Source organism: Ranitomeya imitator, chromosome 7 (genome assembly GCF_032444005.1).
Source record: "Ranitomeya imitator isolate aRanImi1 chromosome 7, aRanImi1.pri, whole genome shotgun sequence".
NCBI classification, from domain to species: domain Eukaryota; kingdom Metazoa; phylum Chordata; class Amphibia; order Anura; family Dendrobatidae; genus Ranitomeya; species Ranitomeya imitator.
The window spans coordinates 1,619,979-1,639,359 of NC_091288.1; the positions used below are offsets into that span (position 1 = coordinate 1,619,979).

The window sequence follows — 19,381 nt, forward strand, 5'->3', positions numbered from 1 at the left end:
AGCGGGTTTTTCATTTATTTCGTTCTATCGCAGGTGGAGGGTGAGGAATACCCCGATCATCCGCTCCTGCGGTCACTGTTATTAGCGGCAGCAGGTGTCGGATGATGGGAGTAACAGTCAGAAAAGCCCCCACCTGCTGTCATCATTGACTTTAATATAACTCTCATCATTCTCATCAGATCGCGCCGATCGCCGACTTCAGCACCACACACAGGGGAACGGCGCTTACCGTAACGCTCCTTCCCCGGCAGCCGTCCGTCCGGTACTGATCGCCGCACATGGACCACACGTATTACGCACATGGACCACACGTATTACACACATGGACACACTATCTACTGTACCGTGCTTTTCGGTACTGGAAGTTTCAGGACGTGTGAAAGGCCTAACAATGAGAGAAAACAATGAAGAAAATAGTCACATGAAAGATGGCGCCGGAGCTGGAGACGTCAGGAGAAGCTCACGTGATGCAGCCTCTAGGAACGCTCTAGACGGTCACCTGATTAGACACTACCAATCAGAACAGAGAGATAATAAAGCAGAACGTGACCGGAAAAGGCGGGGCTAGGGCCAGAACAAGGGCTGGAACGCAGAAGGGGAGAGCTGGAACGCAGAAAAGAAGTGCTGCAGCCGACTGCCAGCAACGCACAGAGAGGTAAGAAACCCCGGATGCACCGCAGCGAGCCCCGCCCCATGCCGGTTTCCGACTGCCGGTGTTAGGGGGGAGGGGTGCAGAACCGGCCGGTGTGTGTGTGTGTGCGCTCGTCACCCGTGCTGCTCTGCAGGGACGCCGCCGGCCAGGAGCAGCGCTGTGTGTTACCGGTGACTGCGGCCGATGTCTCCTGACAGCCCGGCCCTGTGGGAGTCCTGGGAGCCACGTTGTCAGCAGTCTCCTCACACATCACTGGACGGAGGCGGCACTGGTGGGGTGTACTCACTTCTCCATCACCTAACTGTGGTATCTGAAATATTGTAACCTCCCTGTCCTGTGAAGCCGACAATTGTCAGAAAGTGGAAACTGCTTGTGTCCAGCGAACTGTGGGTTAACACTTACCTTTTTGTGGGGTGTACTCACTTATTCTGAGCACTGTATACTGTATATAATGTACAGATAATACAGGGGTGTACTCACTTATACAGAGCATTGTGTATATAATGTGATCTAATGTGATGATACAGGGGTGTACTCACTTATCCTGAGCACTCTGTATATAATGTACTGATAATGCAGGGATGTACTCGCTTATCCTGAGCACTCTGTATATAATGTACTGATGCAGGGGTGTACTCACTTATCCTGAGCACTCTGTATATAATGTACTGATGCAGGGGTGTACTCACTTATCCTGAGCACTCTGTATATAATGTACCGATTACTACAGGGTTGTATACAAAAAGAAAAAGAAAAAAAGCGACAGGGTACTTTCACACTAGCGTTTTTTGTAAATCCGTCACAATGCGTCGTTTTGCAGAAAAAACGCATCCTGCAAAAGTGCTTGCAGGATGCGTTTTTTCCCCATAGACTTCTATTGGCGACGGATTTGCGACGGATGCGTCATGCTTTGGCGGACCGTCGGGAAAAAAAAACCCTACATGTAACTTTTTTTTTTTCTCCCGACGGACCGCTTTTTCAGACCGCGCATGCGCGGCCGGAACTCCGCCCCCACCTCCTCGCACCTTCAATGGGGCAGCGGATGCGCCGGAAAAATGCATCCGCTGCACCCATTGTGCAAAGCGTTAAACGCTAGCGTCGGAAGGGAGAAGGACTTGGGGATCCTAGTTAACAAAGAAGTAAGACAGGCAATTAACAGTAAAAAGAAAGCATTTGCACTACTAAAGCAGGATGGCACCATTGAAGCTCTAAAAAACTATAGGGAGAAAAATACTTTATCTAAAAAACTAATTAAAGCTGCCAAAAAGGAAACAGAGAAGCACATTGCTAAGGAGAGTAAAACTAATCCCAAACTGTTCTTCAACTATATCAATAGTAAAAGAATAAAAACTGAAAATGTAGGCCCCTTAAAAAATAGTGAGGAAAGAATGGTTGTAGATGACGAGGAAAAAGCTAACATATTAAACACCTTCTTCTCCACGGTATTCACGGTGGAAAATGAAATGCTAGGTGAAATCCCAAGAAACAATGAAAACCCGATATTAAGGGTCACCAATCTAACCCAAGAAGAGGTGCGAAACCGGCTAGATAAGATTAAAATAGATAAATCTCCGGGTCCGGATGGCATACACCCACGAGTACTAAGAGAACTAAGTAATGTAATAGATAAACCATTATTTCTTATTTTTAGGGACTCTATAGCGACAGGGTCTGTTCCGCAGGACTGGCGCATAGCAAATGTGGTGCCAATATTCAAAAAGGGCTCTAAAAGTGAACCTGGAAATTATAGGCCAGTAAGTCTAACCTCTATTGTTGGTAAAATATTTGAAGGGTTTCTGAGGGATGTTATTCTGGATTATCTCAATGAGAATAACTGTTTAACTCCATATCAGCATGGGTTTATGAGAAATCGCTCCTGTCAAACCAATCTAATCAGTTTTTATGAAGAGGTAAGCTATAGACTGGACCACGGTGAGTCATTGGACGTGGTATATCTCGATTTTTCCAAAGCGTTTGATACCGTGCCGCACAAGAGGTTGGTACACAAAATGAGAATGCTTGGTCTGGGGGAAAATGTGTGTAAATGGGTTAGTAACTGGCTTAGTGATAGAAAGCAGAGGGTGGTTATAAATGGTATAGTCTCTAACTGGGTCGCTGTGACCAGTGGGGTACCGCAGGGGTCAGTATTGAGACCTGTTCTCTTCAACATATTCATTAATGATCTGGTAGAAGGTTTACACAGTAAAATATCGATATTTGCAGATGATACAAAACTATGTAAAGCACTTAATACAAGAGAAGATAGTATTCTGCTACAGATGGATCTGGATAAGTTGGAAACTTGGGCTGAAAGGTGGCAGATGAGGTTTAACAATGATAAATGTAAGGTTATACACATGGGAAGAAGGAATCAATGTCACCATTACACACTGAATGGGAAACCACTGGGTAAATCTGACAGGGAGAAGGACTTGGGGATCCTAGTTAATGATAAACTTACCTGGAGCAGCCAGTGCCAGGCAGCAGCTGCCAAGGCAAACAGGATCATGGGGTGCATTAAAAGAGGTCTGGATACACATGATGAGAGCATTATACTGCCTCTGTACAAATCCCTAGTTAGACCGCACATGGAGTACTGTGTCCAGTTTTGGGCACCGGTGCTCAGGAAGGATATAATGGAACTAGAGAGAGTACAAAGGAGGGCAACAAAATTAATAAAGGGGATGGGAGAACTACAATACCCAGATAGATTAGCGAAATTAGGATTATTTAGTCTAGAAAAAAGACGACTGAGGGGCGATCTAATAACCATGTATAAGTATATAAGGGGACAATACAAATATCTCGCTGAGGATCTGTTTATACCAAGGAAGGTGACGGGCACAAGGGGGCATTCTTTGCGTCTGGAGGAGAGAAGGTTTTTCCACCAACATAGAAGAGGATTCTTTACTGTTAGGGCAGTGAGAATCTGGAATTGCTTGCCTGAGGAGGTGGTGATGGCAAACTCAGTCGAGGGGTTCAAGAGAGGCCTGGATGCCTTTCTGGAGCAGAACAATATTGTATCATACAATTATTAGGTTCTGTAGAAGGACGTAGATCTGGGGATTTATTATGATGGAATATAGGCTGAACTGGATGGACAAATGGCTTTTTTCGGCCTTACTAACTATGTTACTATGTTACTATTCCGACGCTAGTGTGAAAGAAGCCTAAAAAAGTCGCAGGCAGCTCGCCAACCAGACCATCGAGCGCAGAAGCCCTTCCTGATCACGACGTTCAGCAGCAGCACTTCAAACCATGTAGACAAACTTGGAAGAAATCCAACCAAAGATGTCAATGCCAAAATCGCTAGTTTGATTGAGGAGGGGGTTAGTCTGGCGGTCATCAATAAAAAACAAGCAGATTATTTATATGTGGAGTCCCCCAGATTAGCAATCATGTATGGACTCCCTAAAATACATAGAGGCGATGGCTTTCCGGCGATGCGCCCCATCATATCAGGAATTGGATCCATGCTGGAACATCTATGCGAGTGGATGGACTCAGTGCTACAACGCCTTGTGATGAGAATGCCGGGATACATCAAAGATTCTGGAGACCGGAATACAGCTGGTTACATGAGTATACCGCATGACATGGCCATGAGAATGCCGGGATACATCAGATTCGGGGGCAGTTCTGGAGACAGGAATACAGCTGGTTACACGAGCGTACCGCATGACAGCCATGAGAATGCCGGGATACATCAGATTCGGGGGCAGTTCTGGAGACAGGAATACAGCTGGTTACACGAGTATACCGCATGACAGCCATGAGAATGCCGGGATACATCAGATTCGGGGGCAGTTCTGGAGACAGGAATACAGCTGGTTACACGAGTATACCGCATGACATGGCCATGAGAATGCCGGGATACATCAGATTCGGGGGCAGTTCTGGAGACAGGAATACAGCTGGTTACATGAGTATACCGCATGACATGGCCATGAGAATGCCGGGATACATCAGATTCGGGGGCAGTTCTGGAGACAGGAATACAGCTGGTTACATGAGTATACCGCATGACATGGCCATGAGAATGCCGGGATACATCAGATTCGGGGGCAGTTCTGGAGACAGGAATACAGCTGGTTACACGAGCGTACCGCATGACATGGCCATGAGAATGCCGGGATACATCAGATTCGGGGGCAGTTCTGGAGACAGGAATACAGCTGGTTACACGAGCGTACCGCATGACATGGCCATGAGAATGCCGGGATACATCAGATTCGGGGGCAGTTCTGGAGACAGGAATACAGCTGGTTACATGAGTATACCGCATGACATGGCCATGAGAATGCCGGGATACATCAGATTCGGGGGCAGTTCTGGAGACAGGAATACAGCTGGTTACACAAGTATACCGCATGACAGCCATGAGAATGCCGGGATACAGCAAAGATTCTGGAGACAGGAATACAGCTGGTTACACAAGTATACCGCATGACATGGCCATGAGAATGCCGGGATACATCAGATTCGGGGGCAGTTCTGGAGACAGGAATACAGCTGGTTACACGAGTATACTGCATGACAGCCATGAGAATGCCGGGATACATCAGATTCGGGGGCAGTTCTGGAGACAGGAATACAGCTGGTTACATGAGTATACTGCATGACAGCCATGAGAATGCCGGGATACATCAGATTCGGGGGCAGTTCTGGAGACAGGAATACAGCTGGTTACACGAGTATACTGCATGACAGCCATGAGAATGCCGGGATACATCAGATTCGGGGGCAGTTCTGGAGACAGGAATACAGCTGGTTACACGAGTATACTGCATGACAGCCATGAGAATGCCGGGATACATCAGATTCGAGGGCAGTTCTGGAGACAGGAATACAGCTGGTTACACGAGTATACCGCATGACATGGCCATGAGAATGCCGGGATACATCAGATTCGGGGGCAGTTCTGGAGACAGGAATACAGCTGGTTACACAAGTATACCGCATGACATGGCCATGAGAATGCCGGGATACATCAGATTCGGGGGCAGTTCTGGAGACAGGAATACAGCTGGTTACACGAGCGTACCGCATGACATGGCCATGAGAATGCCGGGATACATCAGATTCGGGGGCAGTTCTGGAGACAGGAATACAGCTGGTTACACGAGCGTACCGCATGACAGCCATGAGAATGCCGGGATACATCAGATTCGGGGGCAGTTCTGGAGACAGGAATACAGCTGGTTACATGAGTATACTGCATGACATGGCCATGAGAATGCCGGGATACATAATAATAATAATAATAATAATTTTATTTATATAGCGCCAACATATTCCGCAGCGCTTTACAAATTATAGAGGGGACTTGTACAGACAATAAACATTACAGCATAACAGAAATACAGTTCAAAACAGATACCAGGAGGAATGAGGGTCCTGCTGCTCGCAAGCTACAAACTATGGGGAAAAGGGGAGACACGAGAGGTGGATGGTAACAATTGCTTTAGTTATTCGGACCGGCCATAGTGTAAGGCTCGGGTGTTCATGTAAAGCTGCATGAACCAGTTAACTGCCTAAGTATGTAGCAGTACAGACACAGAGGGCTAATACTGCATAAAGTGTATGAGAACATGATGCGAGGAACCTTTTTTTTTTTTTTTTTTTTTATTATAAATAGGCCACACAGGGATCGTTAGGTTAATGCATTGAGACGGTAGGCCAGTCTGAACAAATGAGTTTTTAGGGCATGCTTAAAACTGTGGGGATTGGGGATTAATCGTATTAACCTAGGTAGTGCATTCCAAAGAATCGGCGCAGCACGTGTAATGTCTTGAAGACGGGAGTGGGAGGTTCTGATTATTGAGGATGCTAACCTGAGGTCATTAGCGGAGCGGAGGGCACGGGTAGGGTGGTAGGCTGATACCAGGGAGGAGATGTAGGGTGGTGCTGAGCCATGGAGTGCTTTGTGGATGAGGGTAGTAGTTTTGTACTGGATTCTGGAGTGGATGGGTAACCAGTGTAATGACTGGCACAGGGTAGAGGCATCGGTGTAACGGTTGGTGAGGAATATGATCCTGGCTGCAGCATTCAGGACAGATTGGAGCGGGGAGAGTTTTGCAAGAGGGAGACAGATTAGTAGAGAGTTACAATAGTCCAGACGAGAATGAATAAGTGAAACAGTCAGAGTTTTTGCAGAGTCGAAATTAAGAAAAGGGCGAATTCTAGAAATGTTTTTGAGATGCAGGTAAGAAGAGCGAGCCAGTGATCGGATGTACATCAAGGATTCTGGAGACAGGAATACAGCTGGTTACACGAGCGTACCGCATGACAGCCATGAGAGCCGCGGAGTTTCATCTAAAAGACCATGGCGAATACTCTGAGGATTTGATTAATTTTTCTTTGCAGGTCTTATCCTTCCTTATGCAGAATAATATTTTTTCTTTTGATAATGAGATATATGTCCAGAAGTCGGGAGTCCCTATGGGGGCTAAATATTCACCGTCTTTGGCCAATCTAACTATGGCATTTTGGGAGCAGAAATGAATGTTTTCTGTTGATGATCCCTTTGTTGGATACATCTCCTGGTATGGCAGATACATCGATGACATCCTCATTATCTGGGGGGCGATGTGTCTGCCATACTGGGATTTGTACAATACATTAACTCTAATGACTGCGGTATCAAATTCACTTTGTTCATGATCAGTTTAATATTTCATTTTTGGATTTAGACTTGTGCGGATGTGTTGGGGAGAAAACTATAAGCAAAACGCATGTAAAACCAATTAGTGGAAACACTTTACTGCACGCGGAGAGCAGCCATCCAGCCCACACGATTAGATCCACACCGGTGGGAGAATTCACTAGGTCAAAACGTAATTGTAGTGGGGAGGAGGACAGACACAGAATTTAATAATAAATACCCTGGCTGGACTTTAAGAAGAGCCACAAATTTGGTTGATAAAAATGGAGGGAGGATTTATTGGTTCCAACCAGTGACCATTTACTAAGGAGGAAAAAGTGATGATGATGATGATGAACCTCATGTTTATCTGCAGTTCTCTTCCCAATGTAACCAAATTAAAGGTATTATTAATAAGACTTCCTATCCTATGTGAAGATGAAATATTATCGGACATTTTGAAGGATGGAGTAAATGTGGTAGCGAGAAGGGCGTGAACTATTGGCGATTCAATTGCCCCAAATTCTTTTCTTAATAAAGCCAGACCCAGCACATGGCTGGAGTGTAAGGTTTCTTTAGATGCGGGACCCCTGCGTGCAGCACCTGTGCACATATACAATGGGGCAATATCTTTCACAATTCAGATAACACCAAAGAGTATGAAATAAATAGTTTTATAAATTGCCATCCGATAAATGTGGTGTATAAGGCAGACTGCACAGTGTGCCAGATCTCGTGTATAGGGTGTACGTCACGTAAATGAAAAACTCAAATAACCGAACAAATCAGAGACCATTAACCCGAACGTGAGAAACAGAAACATCTCCATGGTATCGAGACATTTTAATATACAACATAATGGGGATGTCACCGCTCTAAGGGTGCACGGTATTGAGAAAGTGTATATGTCACATCGTGGGGGAGATACAAGGAGACGCCTACTCACGAGAGGCTTTTTGGATCTATAATTTAAATACTCGTTATCCTGCAGGCATGAACAAGAAAAGTGAAATTATGTATCACTATTGTTAGTGTTTTAATGTGTTCAGATATATGCAGTTCTAGGACCTTACAAACCTGTCATGTGACATGGGGGGGCCTGTTTTTAGCTTGTATGGGATATATAGCGCGCTCACTCCTGGAGCTGCATGGGCACGAGTAACACCGCTATAGGTCGAAACGCGTAGCCGTATTCTTACAATCACCTGTCTGGTCCACTTGTTGTAAGGAATTTTTTTGCTTTTATTGCCACTTTGGATTAATAAAATTTGCAACTTTTTACCCATCTTACTACAGGGTTGTACTCACTTATACTGGGCATTTTGTATATACTGTACTGATAATGCAGGGGTGTACTCACTTATCCTGAGCACTCTGTATATACTTACTGATAATACAGGGGTGTACTCACTTAGCACTGTATATATACTGTACTGATAATGCAGGTGTACTCACTTATCCTGAGCACTGTGTATATAATATGATAACACAGGGGTGTACTCGCTTATCCTAAGCACTGTATATATACTGTAATGATGAAGGGGTGTACTCACTTATCCTGAGCGCTGTATATATACTGTACTGACAATGCAGGGGTGTACTCACTTACCCTGAGCACTCTGTCTATAATGAGATAATACAGGCGTGTACTCACTTATCCTGAGCACTCTGTATGTACTGATAATGCAGGGGTGTACTCACTTTGAGCGCTGTGTGTGTTCTAGTCTGTGACCTCGCTGACTGTCTCCCTCTGGCCCGCAGGTGTGGGATCTGTGCAGCCCCAGCAGCTCATGGATGACGGTCAGGATGTGCGGCGCCCCAGCCACAGGATGAATCTGCTGCTGCGGGGTCTCCTGCTGTTCCTGATTGGGGTCTTCCTGGCGCTGGTGCTGAATCTTCTGCAGGTGCAGAGGAATGTGACGCTCTTCCCCCCGGACGTGCTCTCCAGCCTCCTGTCCTCCGCCTGGTGGGTGCCGCTCTGCTGTGGAACGGCTGCAGGTAGGTGGTCACCAGTGGGGGGTTCACGCCGTCAGCAGAGTCACCGCTGTGTTCTGCCTCCGCAGCTGCTATCGGCCTCCTGTATCCGTGCATCGACCGACAGCTGGAGAAGCCGCACAGATTCAAGAGGGAGTGGTCCAGCGTGCTGCGCTGCGTAGCGGTGTTCGTGGGCATCAACCACGCCAGTGCTGTATCCTTCCTGCTAACGGGGGTCACACACTGTCCGTACACTAGCGTACGTGGGTCCTATGGGGGGGTATTGTGTGTAGTGTCCTCTGGGCCGGTCTTTGTGCAGCAGGAGGCTCTGGCTGTCGGATGCATCTCCTGGGTGGCTGAGATCTGGGCTCCTCCATGGATTCTCATTGTGCTTTTCTTCTCCTTGACTCCTCTCATCAGAAGGTGGATTTCGCTAATAACCTGCAACTGTCGCTGACGTTGGCCGCTCTGTCCATCGGGCTGTGGTGGACATTCGACAGGTCTCGGAGCGGCCTGGGTCTGGGGGTCTGCATTGCCTTCTTCGCCACACTTGTGTCTCAGCTGCTGGTGTACAATGGAGTGTACCAGTGAGTGTCACCTGTCGTGTGTGTGTGTGTGTGTGTGCGTGTACACACTATTGGCAACTGTCCTCTGTGCATAGATGTCTCCTGATGCTCCTCCTCTGTGCTCTTTGCCCTTACTCTCTGCGTGTGCTCTCCTAACGCTCGTCCTCTGTGCACTCGTGTGCTTTCCTTACCCTCACCCTCTGCGTGTGCTCTCCTAACGCTTCTCTTGTGCCCTCCTTGTCTTCGCCCTCCTCCCTGTGTGCCCTCCTCCCTGTGTGCCCTCCTTGCCTTCGCCCTCCTCCCTGTGTGCCCTCCTCCCTGTGTGCCCTCCTCCCTGTGTGCCCTCCTCCCTGTGTGCCCTCCTTGCTTTCGCCCTCCTCCCTGTGTGCCCTCCTCCCTGTGTGCCCTCCTCCCTGTGTGCCCTCCTTGCTTTCGCCCTCCTCCCTGTGTGCCCTCCTCCCTGTGTGCCCTCCTCCCTGTGTGCCCTCCTTGCCTTCGCCCTCCTCCCTGTGTGCCCTCCTCCCTGTGTGCCCTCCTTGCTTTCGCCCTCCTCCGTGTGCGCTCCTTGCCTTTGCGCTCTCCTTGCCTTTGCGCGCTCCTTGCCTTTGCGCGCTCCTTGCCTTTGCGCGCTCCTTGCCTTTGCGCTCTCCTTGCCTTTGCGCTCTCCTTGCCTTTGCGCTCTCCTTGCCTTTGCGCTCTCCTTGCCTTTGCGCTCTCCTTGCCTTTGCGCTCTCCTTGCCTTTGCGCTCTCCTTGCCTTTGCGCTCTCCTTGCCTTTGCGCTCTCCTTGCCTTTGCGCTCTCCTTGCCTTTGCGCTCTCCTTGCCTTTGCGCTCTCCTTGCCTTCGCCCTCCTCGTGTGCCCGCTTTTGTGTTTGTATGTTCCTGATACTCCATTTCTGTCTATATGCCTTCTTGAAGCTCGTCCCATGTGATTGCACTCTCTTGACGCCCGTCCTCTTTCTGTGTACATGTGCAGTATACGATGGGTGAAACAAGTATTTAACACATCACTGATTTTCTCAGTAAATCTATTGGTAAAGATGATATTGACATGAAATTCTCCCCAGATGTTAGTAACAACCATCCAATCCACACAGGACAGAAGTCACCAGAGATGTCCATACATTATGTGTAATAATAAGAAATGACACAGGGGAAAGTGCTGAACAGATGGAGAGGAGCAAAAAGCCCTGGGACGTCCTGACATCGGCTGAGATCTATCAGTAATTAGGAAGGAATCCTGCCACTTAGTGACAAATAATATCAGCTGGTTCCTCTGATGGCCTATGAAAAGCTTTCTCATTACCAAGGGGGCACACAAATCTCTCATGATGGGTAACACCAGTGAGCTGTCTCAAGACCTTCACAACCTTATTGTTCTATAATATCATGATGGTATTGGTTACAGAAGCATTTCTAATCTACTGAAGTTTCCAGTGAGCGCTTCTGGGGTCATTATCCGGAAATGGAAAGATCATCATTTCACCATACACCGACTACAGCCAGGTGCGCCCCGCAAAATTTTTACCATAAACCGGCCACGACCAGGTGCTCCCCACAAGATTTCATACAGAGGAGTGAAAATAATTATCAGAAGAGTTGTCCAAGAGTCGTGGAGAACTACAGAAAGACCTGGAATCGGAAGGCACAATTGTTTCACAGAACACTACTCTGTGGCCTGTGTGCATTCTCGCCATGCGACCCTCCGTGGCTTGTTTAAGGGGAAACATGTAAATGTTCTGGAGTGGCCGAGTCACCGCCCCGACCTTCATTTCCAGATGTGAAGATCGCTGTTCACCAGAGGAAACATCGAACCTGAAGGGGCTGGAGAAGTTTTTTTCTTGAGGAATGGGCAGAAATCAGTGGGATGATGTGGAAAGCTCAGAGACTTAGCCAAAGCGATTTACAGCTGTAATTGCTGCAAAAGGAGGATCTACAAAGTACTGACTTTAGGGAGTGGATAGTTATGCACACTGAAGTTTTCAGTAATTTTATCCGATTTGTAGTTTGCTTCACTATAATCCAATTGTTTGCAGTTGTCACCATGTTCTGTATATGAACTGATGCAAACGCTCAAAACAAAAGTGAAATTCCAGGTTGTGAGGTAGCAACCCGAAAAATGCCAAGGGTGTGTGTGTGTGTGTGTGTGTGTGTGTGTGTGTGAATACTTTCGAAAGCCACTGGATGTATGCTCTCGATGCTGTTCCTCAGTATGTACATGTACAGTGGCATGTAAAAGTTTTGGCACTCCTGGTCAAAATGTAATGTTATTGTGAACCGTTAAAATGACTTGTCGGCAGGATTGTGCTCAGTGACTACAGACAGTGTCAGGTCAGTGCTGTTATACTGATTACACTGATACCTGTGATCAGGATTGTGCTCAGTGACTACAGACAGTGTCAGGTCGGTGCTGTTATACTGATTACACTGATACCTGTGATCAGGATTGTGCTCAGTGACTACAGGCAGTGTCAGGTCAGTGCTGTTATACTGATTACACTGATACCTGTGATCAGGATTGTGCTCAGTGACTACAGACAGTGTCAGGTCGGTGCTGTTATACTGATTACACTGATACCTGTGATCAGGATTGTGCTCAGTGACTACAGACAGTGTCAGGTCGGTGCTGTTATACTGATTACACTGATACCTATGATCAGGATTGTGCTCAGTGACTACAGGCAGTGTCAGGTCAGTGCTGTTATACTGATTACACTGATACCTGTGATCAGGATTGTGCTCAGTGACTACAGACAGTGTCAGGTCGGTGCTGTTATACTGATTACACTGATACCTGTGATCAGGATTGTGCTCAGTGACTACAGGCAGTGTCAGGTCGGTGCTGTTATACTGATTACACTGATACCTGTGATCAGGATTGTGCTCAGTGACTACAGGCAGTGTCAGGTCTGTGCTGTTATACAGATTACACTGATACCTGTGATCAGGATTGGGCTCAGTGACTACAGACAGTGTCAGGTCGGTGCCGTTATACTGATTACACTGATAACTGCTGCTGATGAAATCAGTCTTGTGGTTGTTGTGAAATCTGCATTTGTAGTTTTCAGTTAGAGGTTCTCGTGCTCTGGAGTGGGCATGTGAGCGACCGGTGGACGGGGCTTTACAGTCCTGTACAAATTAATTGGGACAAAGCAAACAAATAAAATGTTATGATGCATTCTTACATACTAATTCTGAAGATTACCTTTTTCCACTGGCTAGTTGACCAAGATTTAGAATCACTGACTGGTAACCAACTTACGATTTTACTTAAATGCTTTGCCCGGCACTGTATGTGGTGCTCTCCCTAAATCTTCATCCTTATGGCCAATGACAGGTCGCTGATCCGACAGGCACCGTAGCAGATGTGGGGTATTATATACCTGTGTTCATTTTCTTTACACATAGAACTTTGAATTTCCTTTTTTTTTTTTTTTAAATGGCGGCTGCACAATACCATGTATCACGTTCCAATAGATGCTATTGCACAGGTGCCGCCTCTGCCATTTTGATGGAGCCTTTTTTTTTTTTTCCTCTAGCAAAATGGCGACTGCGCAGTAGCCTCTATCGGAATGTGATACCGGCTACTGCGCAGGCGAGGCTGCAGTTTTGATTTAAAAACACAATTTTTCAGGAAATCTATAAGTCCTAAATAAAATATAAACAGGCACATTATCCCCCGTATCGGCTGCGATGCCGGTGCCTGAGGAGTGGGTGTTTTTTATTTTTTTTTAAACCATGTTATGTTCAGTATCTAAAATAAGGCATGGGTCAGTGAGAGATCAGCGAACTGTCATTAGCCATAAGAATGAATATCTAGGGAGAGCACCACATTCAGCCCCGCCCACAGGGTGCTCACAGCCCCGCCCACATGCCACCCTGGAGCACAACCATCTCAGTAACGAAACACTACAAATCCAGATTCCACAACAACCACATGACAGACTTCATCCTCAGGTATCGGTGTAATCAGTATAACGGCAGCAACCTGACACTGTCTGTAGTCACTGAGCACAATCCTGATCACAGGTATCCGTGTAATCAGTATAACGGCACCGACCTGACAGTGTCTGTAGTCACGGAGCACAATCCTGATCACTGGTATCAGTGTAATCAGTATAACGGCACCGACCTGACACTGTCTGTAGTCACTGAGCCCAATCCTGATCACAGGTATCACTGTAATCAGTATAACTGTGCCGACCTGACACTGTCTGTAGTCACTGAGTGTAACGGCACCGACCTGACACTGTAGTCACTGAGCACAATCCTGATCACAGCTATCAGTGTAATCAGTATAACGGCACCGACCTGACACTGTCTGTAGTCACTGAGCCCAATCCTGATCACAGGTATCAGTGTAATCTGTATAACGGCACCGACCTGACACTGTCTGTAGTCACTGAGCCCAATCCTGATCACAGGTAGCAGTGTAATCAGTATAACGGCACCGACCTGACACTGTCTGTAGTCACTGAGCACAATCCTGATCACAGGTATCAGTGTAATCAGTATAACAGCACCGACCTGACACTGTCTGTAGTCACTGAGCACAATCCTGATCACAGGTCGCTTTAAGAAAGTTGGAAGATGAATTGATCTAAAAGGCCTAAAGTTACAAATGACTCATTTCCTTTGCATTTTAAGCAAAAAATATATACATCTAGAAACCTTTTTTATGCTAACAATTTACAAAAATGAAAATTGGCCAATGCAAAAGGTTGTGCGCACGGATAGTACCTAGTGACGCCCCTTTTGCGGGTATCACAGCTTGTAGACGCTTTTTGTAGCCAGACAAAAGTGTTTTTTCCATTTTTAGGGATTTTCCTCCATTCTTTCTTGGAGATTTCCTCCAGTTCTGTGAGATTCCTGGGTCGTCTTGCATCTTCTGCTATTTTGAGGTCTAGCTACAGATTTTTCATCATTGTGGTCAAAGAGATATACTTTAACCTAATCAGTCCACAGGATTTGTTTCCAAAAAGCATCAGGGTTGTGTGACGACACAGCAATTAATCGTAATTATTCAGCCGTCCTATTTTCAGGAGGCCTTTAAGCTGAATGATGGTTTGAAGAACAGTTATGACCTATAAAAAGGGGGCATTTGTCTCAAACAATATATACAAGAAATCCAAAGATTCTGTACAAACCTACAGCCAGGAGCCGTCTACACGACAGCTGCCAAGACATCATGGCTCGATCACGAGGGACACAGATTTGACTTTCTACAGGATGCCAACCTAGGGGACCACGGCCCCAGCTGAAAAAATCCATATTTGCTCCATTGACCACTACTGAACTAATGGATACGTTTGGAGAGGTCAGGATGTGGACCCACTGGTCACCTGGCCTTGTACCCCAATTAACTCTCAGCTCCCTAAGCTTGTTGTTGCCACCTTTCTGTGCGTGCCACAGGTAGGGGTAGTCTGTCCTGGAAGCTCCTGAAGTCAAGATGCTCTTTTCCCGAGTCAGTGAAAGGTGAGACTCTGTAATGTGCATCATCTTGCTTACTTTGCTGGGTCTGTTCATTGTGTTATTTTCCTGTTTTGTGGTTCATTAAAGTGTTGCCACACTGTTTTATCCTCACCCTGTGTTGTCTAAGTGGTATTACGCCCATGGTAAAAGGGGAGCGGACATTTGGTGGGATGATCACTGGTCCATGCAGTTTCAGCTTGTGGCCTAGGGCATCCACTGACCTCATTCCCCCCTTGCTGTGTCTCTACAGTTTGTTTAGATGTTGTATTGCATACTTCTGACTCTGAGTTTTATAGTGAAAACGCCGGAGAGGTTTTCTTCTGATGATGTTTCAATGAAGGCCATATTTGTGAATGTGTCTGTGAACAGTAAAAAAGATACCACAACTCCAGTGACTGGTAAATCTTTCTGAAGGTCTTTTGCAGTCAAGCGGGGGTTCTGATTTGCCTCTCCAGCAATCCTACCAGCAGCTCGCACTGACATTTTGTTTGGTTTTCCAGACCTTATCTTGACCTGCACTGTTCCTGGTAAAGGCCATTTCTTAATTACATTTCAAACTGAGGAAATGACAACTTAAAAATGCTTTGCTCTCTTCTTATAGCCTCCTTCTGCTTTGTGGCCACCATTTTCAGAGTGCTCGGCAGCTGCTTAAAGGGCCACTGTCACCCCCTCCTGCCGTTATAAACTAAAAGAGCTGCATTCTAACAAGGTGGCTCTTTTAGTTTTTGGTTCATGTATTCTGAAATTAATGCGTTTTGAAAGTTATCCAAAATACCTCTTTGTCCATGGAGGCGGGTCCTCACTCCCCAGCTTGAACCGGTACTCTGCCGTCACTCAAATCTTCAGGGGCTTTCGGCGCCGTCCCCTCCGCACTGTTTTCGCTTCAAAACCAGCGCCTGCACTGTGCACTACTGTGTGGGGCAGTAAGCTCTGGCCGTCTGACGTCACAGCCAGGCTTGCAGACTGCGCCTGCGCGGGCAGTGCGGCCACCCACCTTGGGAATCCCAGCCCCGCACTGTTATGCATTATGCACAGTGCGGGCCAGGGATTCATAGGCAGGGCGGCCGCACAGGCGCAGACTGCAGGTATTTTGGATAACTTTCAAAACGCTTTATTTTCAGAATACATGAACCAAAAACTAAAAGAGCCACCTTGTTAGAATGCGGCATTACTGCTGCACAAAGCGGCTCTTTTAGTTTATGACGGCTGGAGGGGGTGACAGTGGCCCTTTAGAAGACCCCATGGCTGCTGTGTTTTAGGTTAGAGGAGGCCGGATTTTTATAACGCTGGAAATTTGCATCACCCGGCATTTCCTAACGATGACTGTGAATGAGCCATAACCCTAACGGGCTGATTAAGGTCTGACCCCTTGGTCAGTTATCTGAGCACACACATCACGAAGGGTGCACAAACTTCTGCATCGGCTCATTTTCCTTTCTGTAAAATGTAAGAAATGACTTCATTTCATCTTTAACTTAACTGTTTACAGTAACTAATTTTGACCAGGGGTGCACCAACCTTTCCATGCCGCTGTATATATGCTCTTGACGCTTATCCTCGGGGGGTGTGTGTGTGCGTGCGTGCGTACATGCTCATCTGACGGCCTCCTGTCTCGGCAGGTACACCTCTCCGGACTTCCTATACGTGCGCTCCTGGCTGCCTTCTATATTTTTTGCTGGTGGGATCACGATGGGAAATATTGGCCGTCAGCTGGAGATGGTGGGTTGTGTCCTGTAAATGTGGCTCCGCTCCTCGTCTCTGACTTACTTTCTGTTCTCTTCCATTTCAGTATGAGCGGAAATCTGTGATGGAGAAGTCTCATAAGGACTAAGGAGACGGCGACCTCCGGAGACTTACTGCAATCTGTGATTGCGTCTTCTGCAGGATTACCCCTTGTTTTGGGGATGGTACAGGACATTATGAGGCTCCTTGAAAATGCTTCGCCCTTCCCCCACTATGGTGGGATGATACAGAATAGAGATTCTGCGTGTATATATATATATATATATATATGTGTGTGTATGTGTGTATATATGTGTATATATATATATATAATTTTTTTTTAGTGACTGGCGTGAGGCGAGGTCCTGATGTGTCATTTATATTGTCAGCATCACATTGAGTGAACAGCAGCGGCGAGTATCTCCAATCATCACATCCATGCCACTGCTAATAAAACATTAACCAATGGTGATGGGCACTTGTGATCATGTCCATGAATAAAAACACCACCATAATCATGTGACTGGCATCTGTGGGCGTGTGCACATAGAGCAGGAGCGCTGCCATCATGTGACTGGTAGCTGTGGGCGTGTGCACATAGAGCAGGAGCGCTACCATCATGTGACTGGTAGCTGTGGGCGTGTGCACATAGAGCAGGAGCGCTACCATCATGTGACTGGCAGCTGTGGGCGTGTGCACATAGAGCAGGAGCGCTACCATCATGTGACTGGTAGCTGTGGGCGTGTGCACATAGAGCAGGAGCGCTACCATCATGTGACTGGCATCTGTGAGCGTGTGCACGTAGAGCAGGAGCGCTACCATCATGTGACTGGCAGCTGTGAGCGTGTGGACGTAGAGCAGGAGCGCTACCATCATGTGACTGGCATCTGTGGGCGTGTGCACATAGAGCAGGAGCGCTACCATCATGTGACTGGCAGCTGTGAGCGTGTGGACGTAGAGCAGGAGCGCTACCATCATGTGACTGGCATCTGTGAGCGTGTGCACGTAGAGCAGGAGCGCTACCATCATGTGACTGGCATCTGTGAGCGTGTGCACGTAGAGCAGGAGCGCTACCATCATGTGACTGGCAGCTGTGAGCGTGTGCACATAGAGCAGGAGCGCTACCATCATGTGACTGGCATCTGTGAGCGTGTGCACGTAGAGCAGGAGCGCTACCATCATGTGACTGGCATCTGTGAGCGTGTGCACGTAGAGCAGGAGCGCTACCATCATGTGACTGGTAGCTGTGGGCGTGTGCACATAGAGCAGGAGCGCTACCATCATGTGACTGGCATCTGTGAGCGTGTGCACGTAGAGCAGGAGCGCTACCATCATGTGACTGGCAGCTGTGAGCGTGTGGACGTAGAGCAGGAGCGCTACCATCATGTGACTGGCATCTGTGGGCGTGTGCACATAGAGCAGGAGCGCTACCATCATGTGACTGGCAGCTGTGAGCGTGTGCACATAGAGCAGGAGCGCTACCATCATGTGACTGGCAGCTGTGGGCGTGTCCGCGTAGAGCAGGAGCGCTGCCATCATGTTTCTCTTGCTCGCTCTTTTCTGTTGCCATCCTCTGCGCTCTGCCCGTTTTTTTCTCCTTTCTTGCTCTTTTCGGTCAGTTCACTCTTACTCTTCCCAACTTTTTTCCAGCTTTATTGCTCTATTTCCACATTTTGATCTTTAGCGATTCAAGTGTACTTTCTCACCTGCTCTTTCTCGCCATTGGCCTGTTGCACTCTTTTCCTCTCTCTGCTTCTCCACTCCCTTTTTCCCCTGCTTGCTCTCGCACAATCCTTCGCATTCTTTTCCTTTCTCTGTTGAGCACTTTTTTTTTTTTTTTATTCAGTCGCCATGACAGCACCAACGAGAGACGGTATCCGCCCTTCGGGGACAGGAAACCTACAGACATAAAAGGGCGGTACCTCTCTCCCGCATCAGCTGGTTTCCTGTCCCCGACAGGGGACTCCTTGAGATACTTTATGAAGAAAGGTGAAGATTGACCCAGGCCCGGCAGGCCGGTTCAGGAGTCGGGGGTCCCCTTCCTTGGTCTGTCCGGTGTGCTGGAAGTGCCACAGAGGGCTGTGGAGGTAGGCAGCGGCAGAAGAAAGCAGTCTTCAGGGGGAGCGCTCGCTTTCGGTGACCATCGCTGCAGGTACAAGTAAATATAAGCTACGGGGGGGGGGGGGCTTTCTCCCCGGACCGTACTAACCAGGGCCGTGTCGCTAGGCGCGGTGTCCCGGTGTACCGCACATGGCAGAGGCGCGGTCCAGCGCTTCCTGGCGTGACGGGGTCACAGCTGGATGATGAGGCCAGAAGGGGCGGTCCCTCTTGACGCGGTCCGATGACGCGTTG

The 19,381-nt window shown here is 47.6% G+C and overlaps 1 protein-coding gene across 1 annotated transcript; it reads left to right on the forward strand.

The window, feature by feature from the left end:
* Positions 1-571: 571 nt before the first annotated feature.
* On the forward strand, positions 572-17,501 carry INSIG2 (insulin induced gene 2). The gene is made up of 6 exons (XM_069732557.1): positions 572-655; positions 9,057-9,293; positions 9,359-9,483; positions 9,690-9,856; positions 16,927-17,026; positions 17,097-17,501. The coding sequence occupies exons 2-6, from the start codon at positions 9,086-9,088 to the stop codon at positions 17,136-17,138; spliced, it is 642 nt and encodes a 213-aa protein (XP_069588658.1). The 5' UTR covers positions 572-655; positions 9,057-9,085; the 3' UTR covers positions 17,139-17,501.
* The last annotated feature ends 1,880 nt before the right edge of the window (positions 17,502-19,381 follow it).

Coding starts and splice junctions, on each gene's coding strand:
- INSIG2 (XM_069732557.1), top strand. CDS start 9,086: ATGGATGACGGTCAGGATGTGCGGCGCCCCAGCCACAGGATGAATCTG. Junction 9,294..9,358: donor CTGCTGTGGAACGGCTGCAG/GTAGGTGGTCAC, acceptor CTGCCTCCGCAG/CTGCTATCGGCCTCCTGTAT. Junction 9,484..9,689: donor GCATCAACCACGCCAGTGCT/GTATCCTTCCTG, acceptor TCCTCTCATCAG/AAGGTGGATTTCGCTAATAA.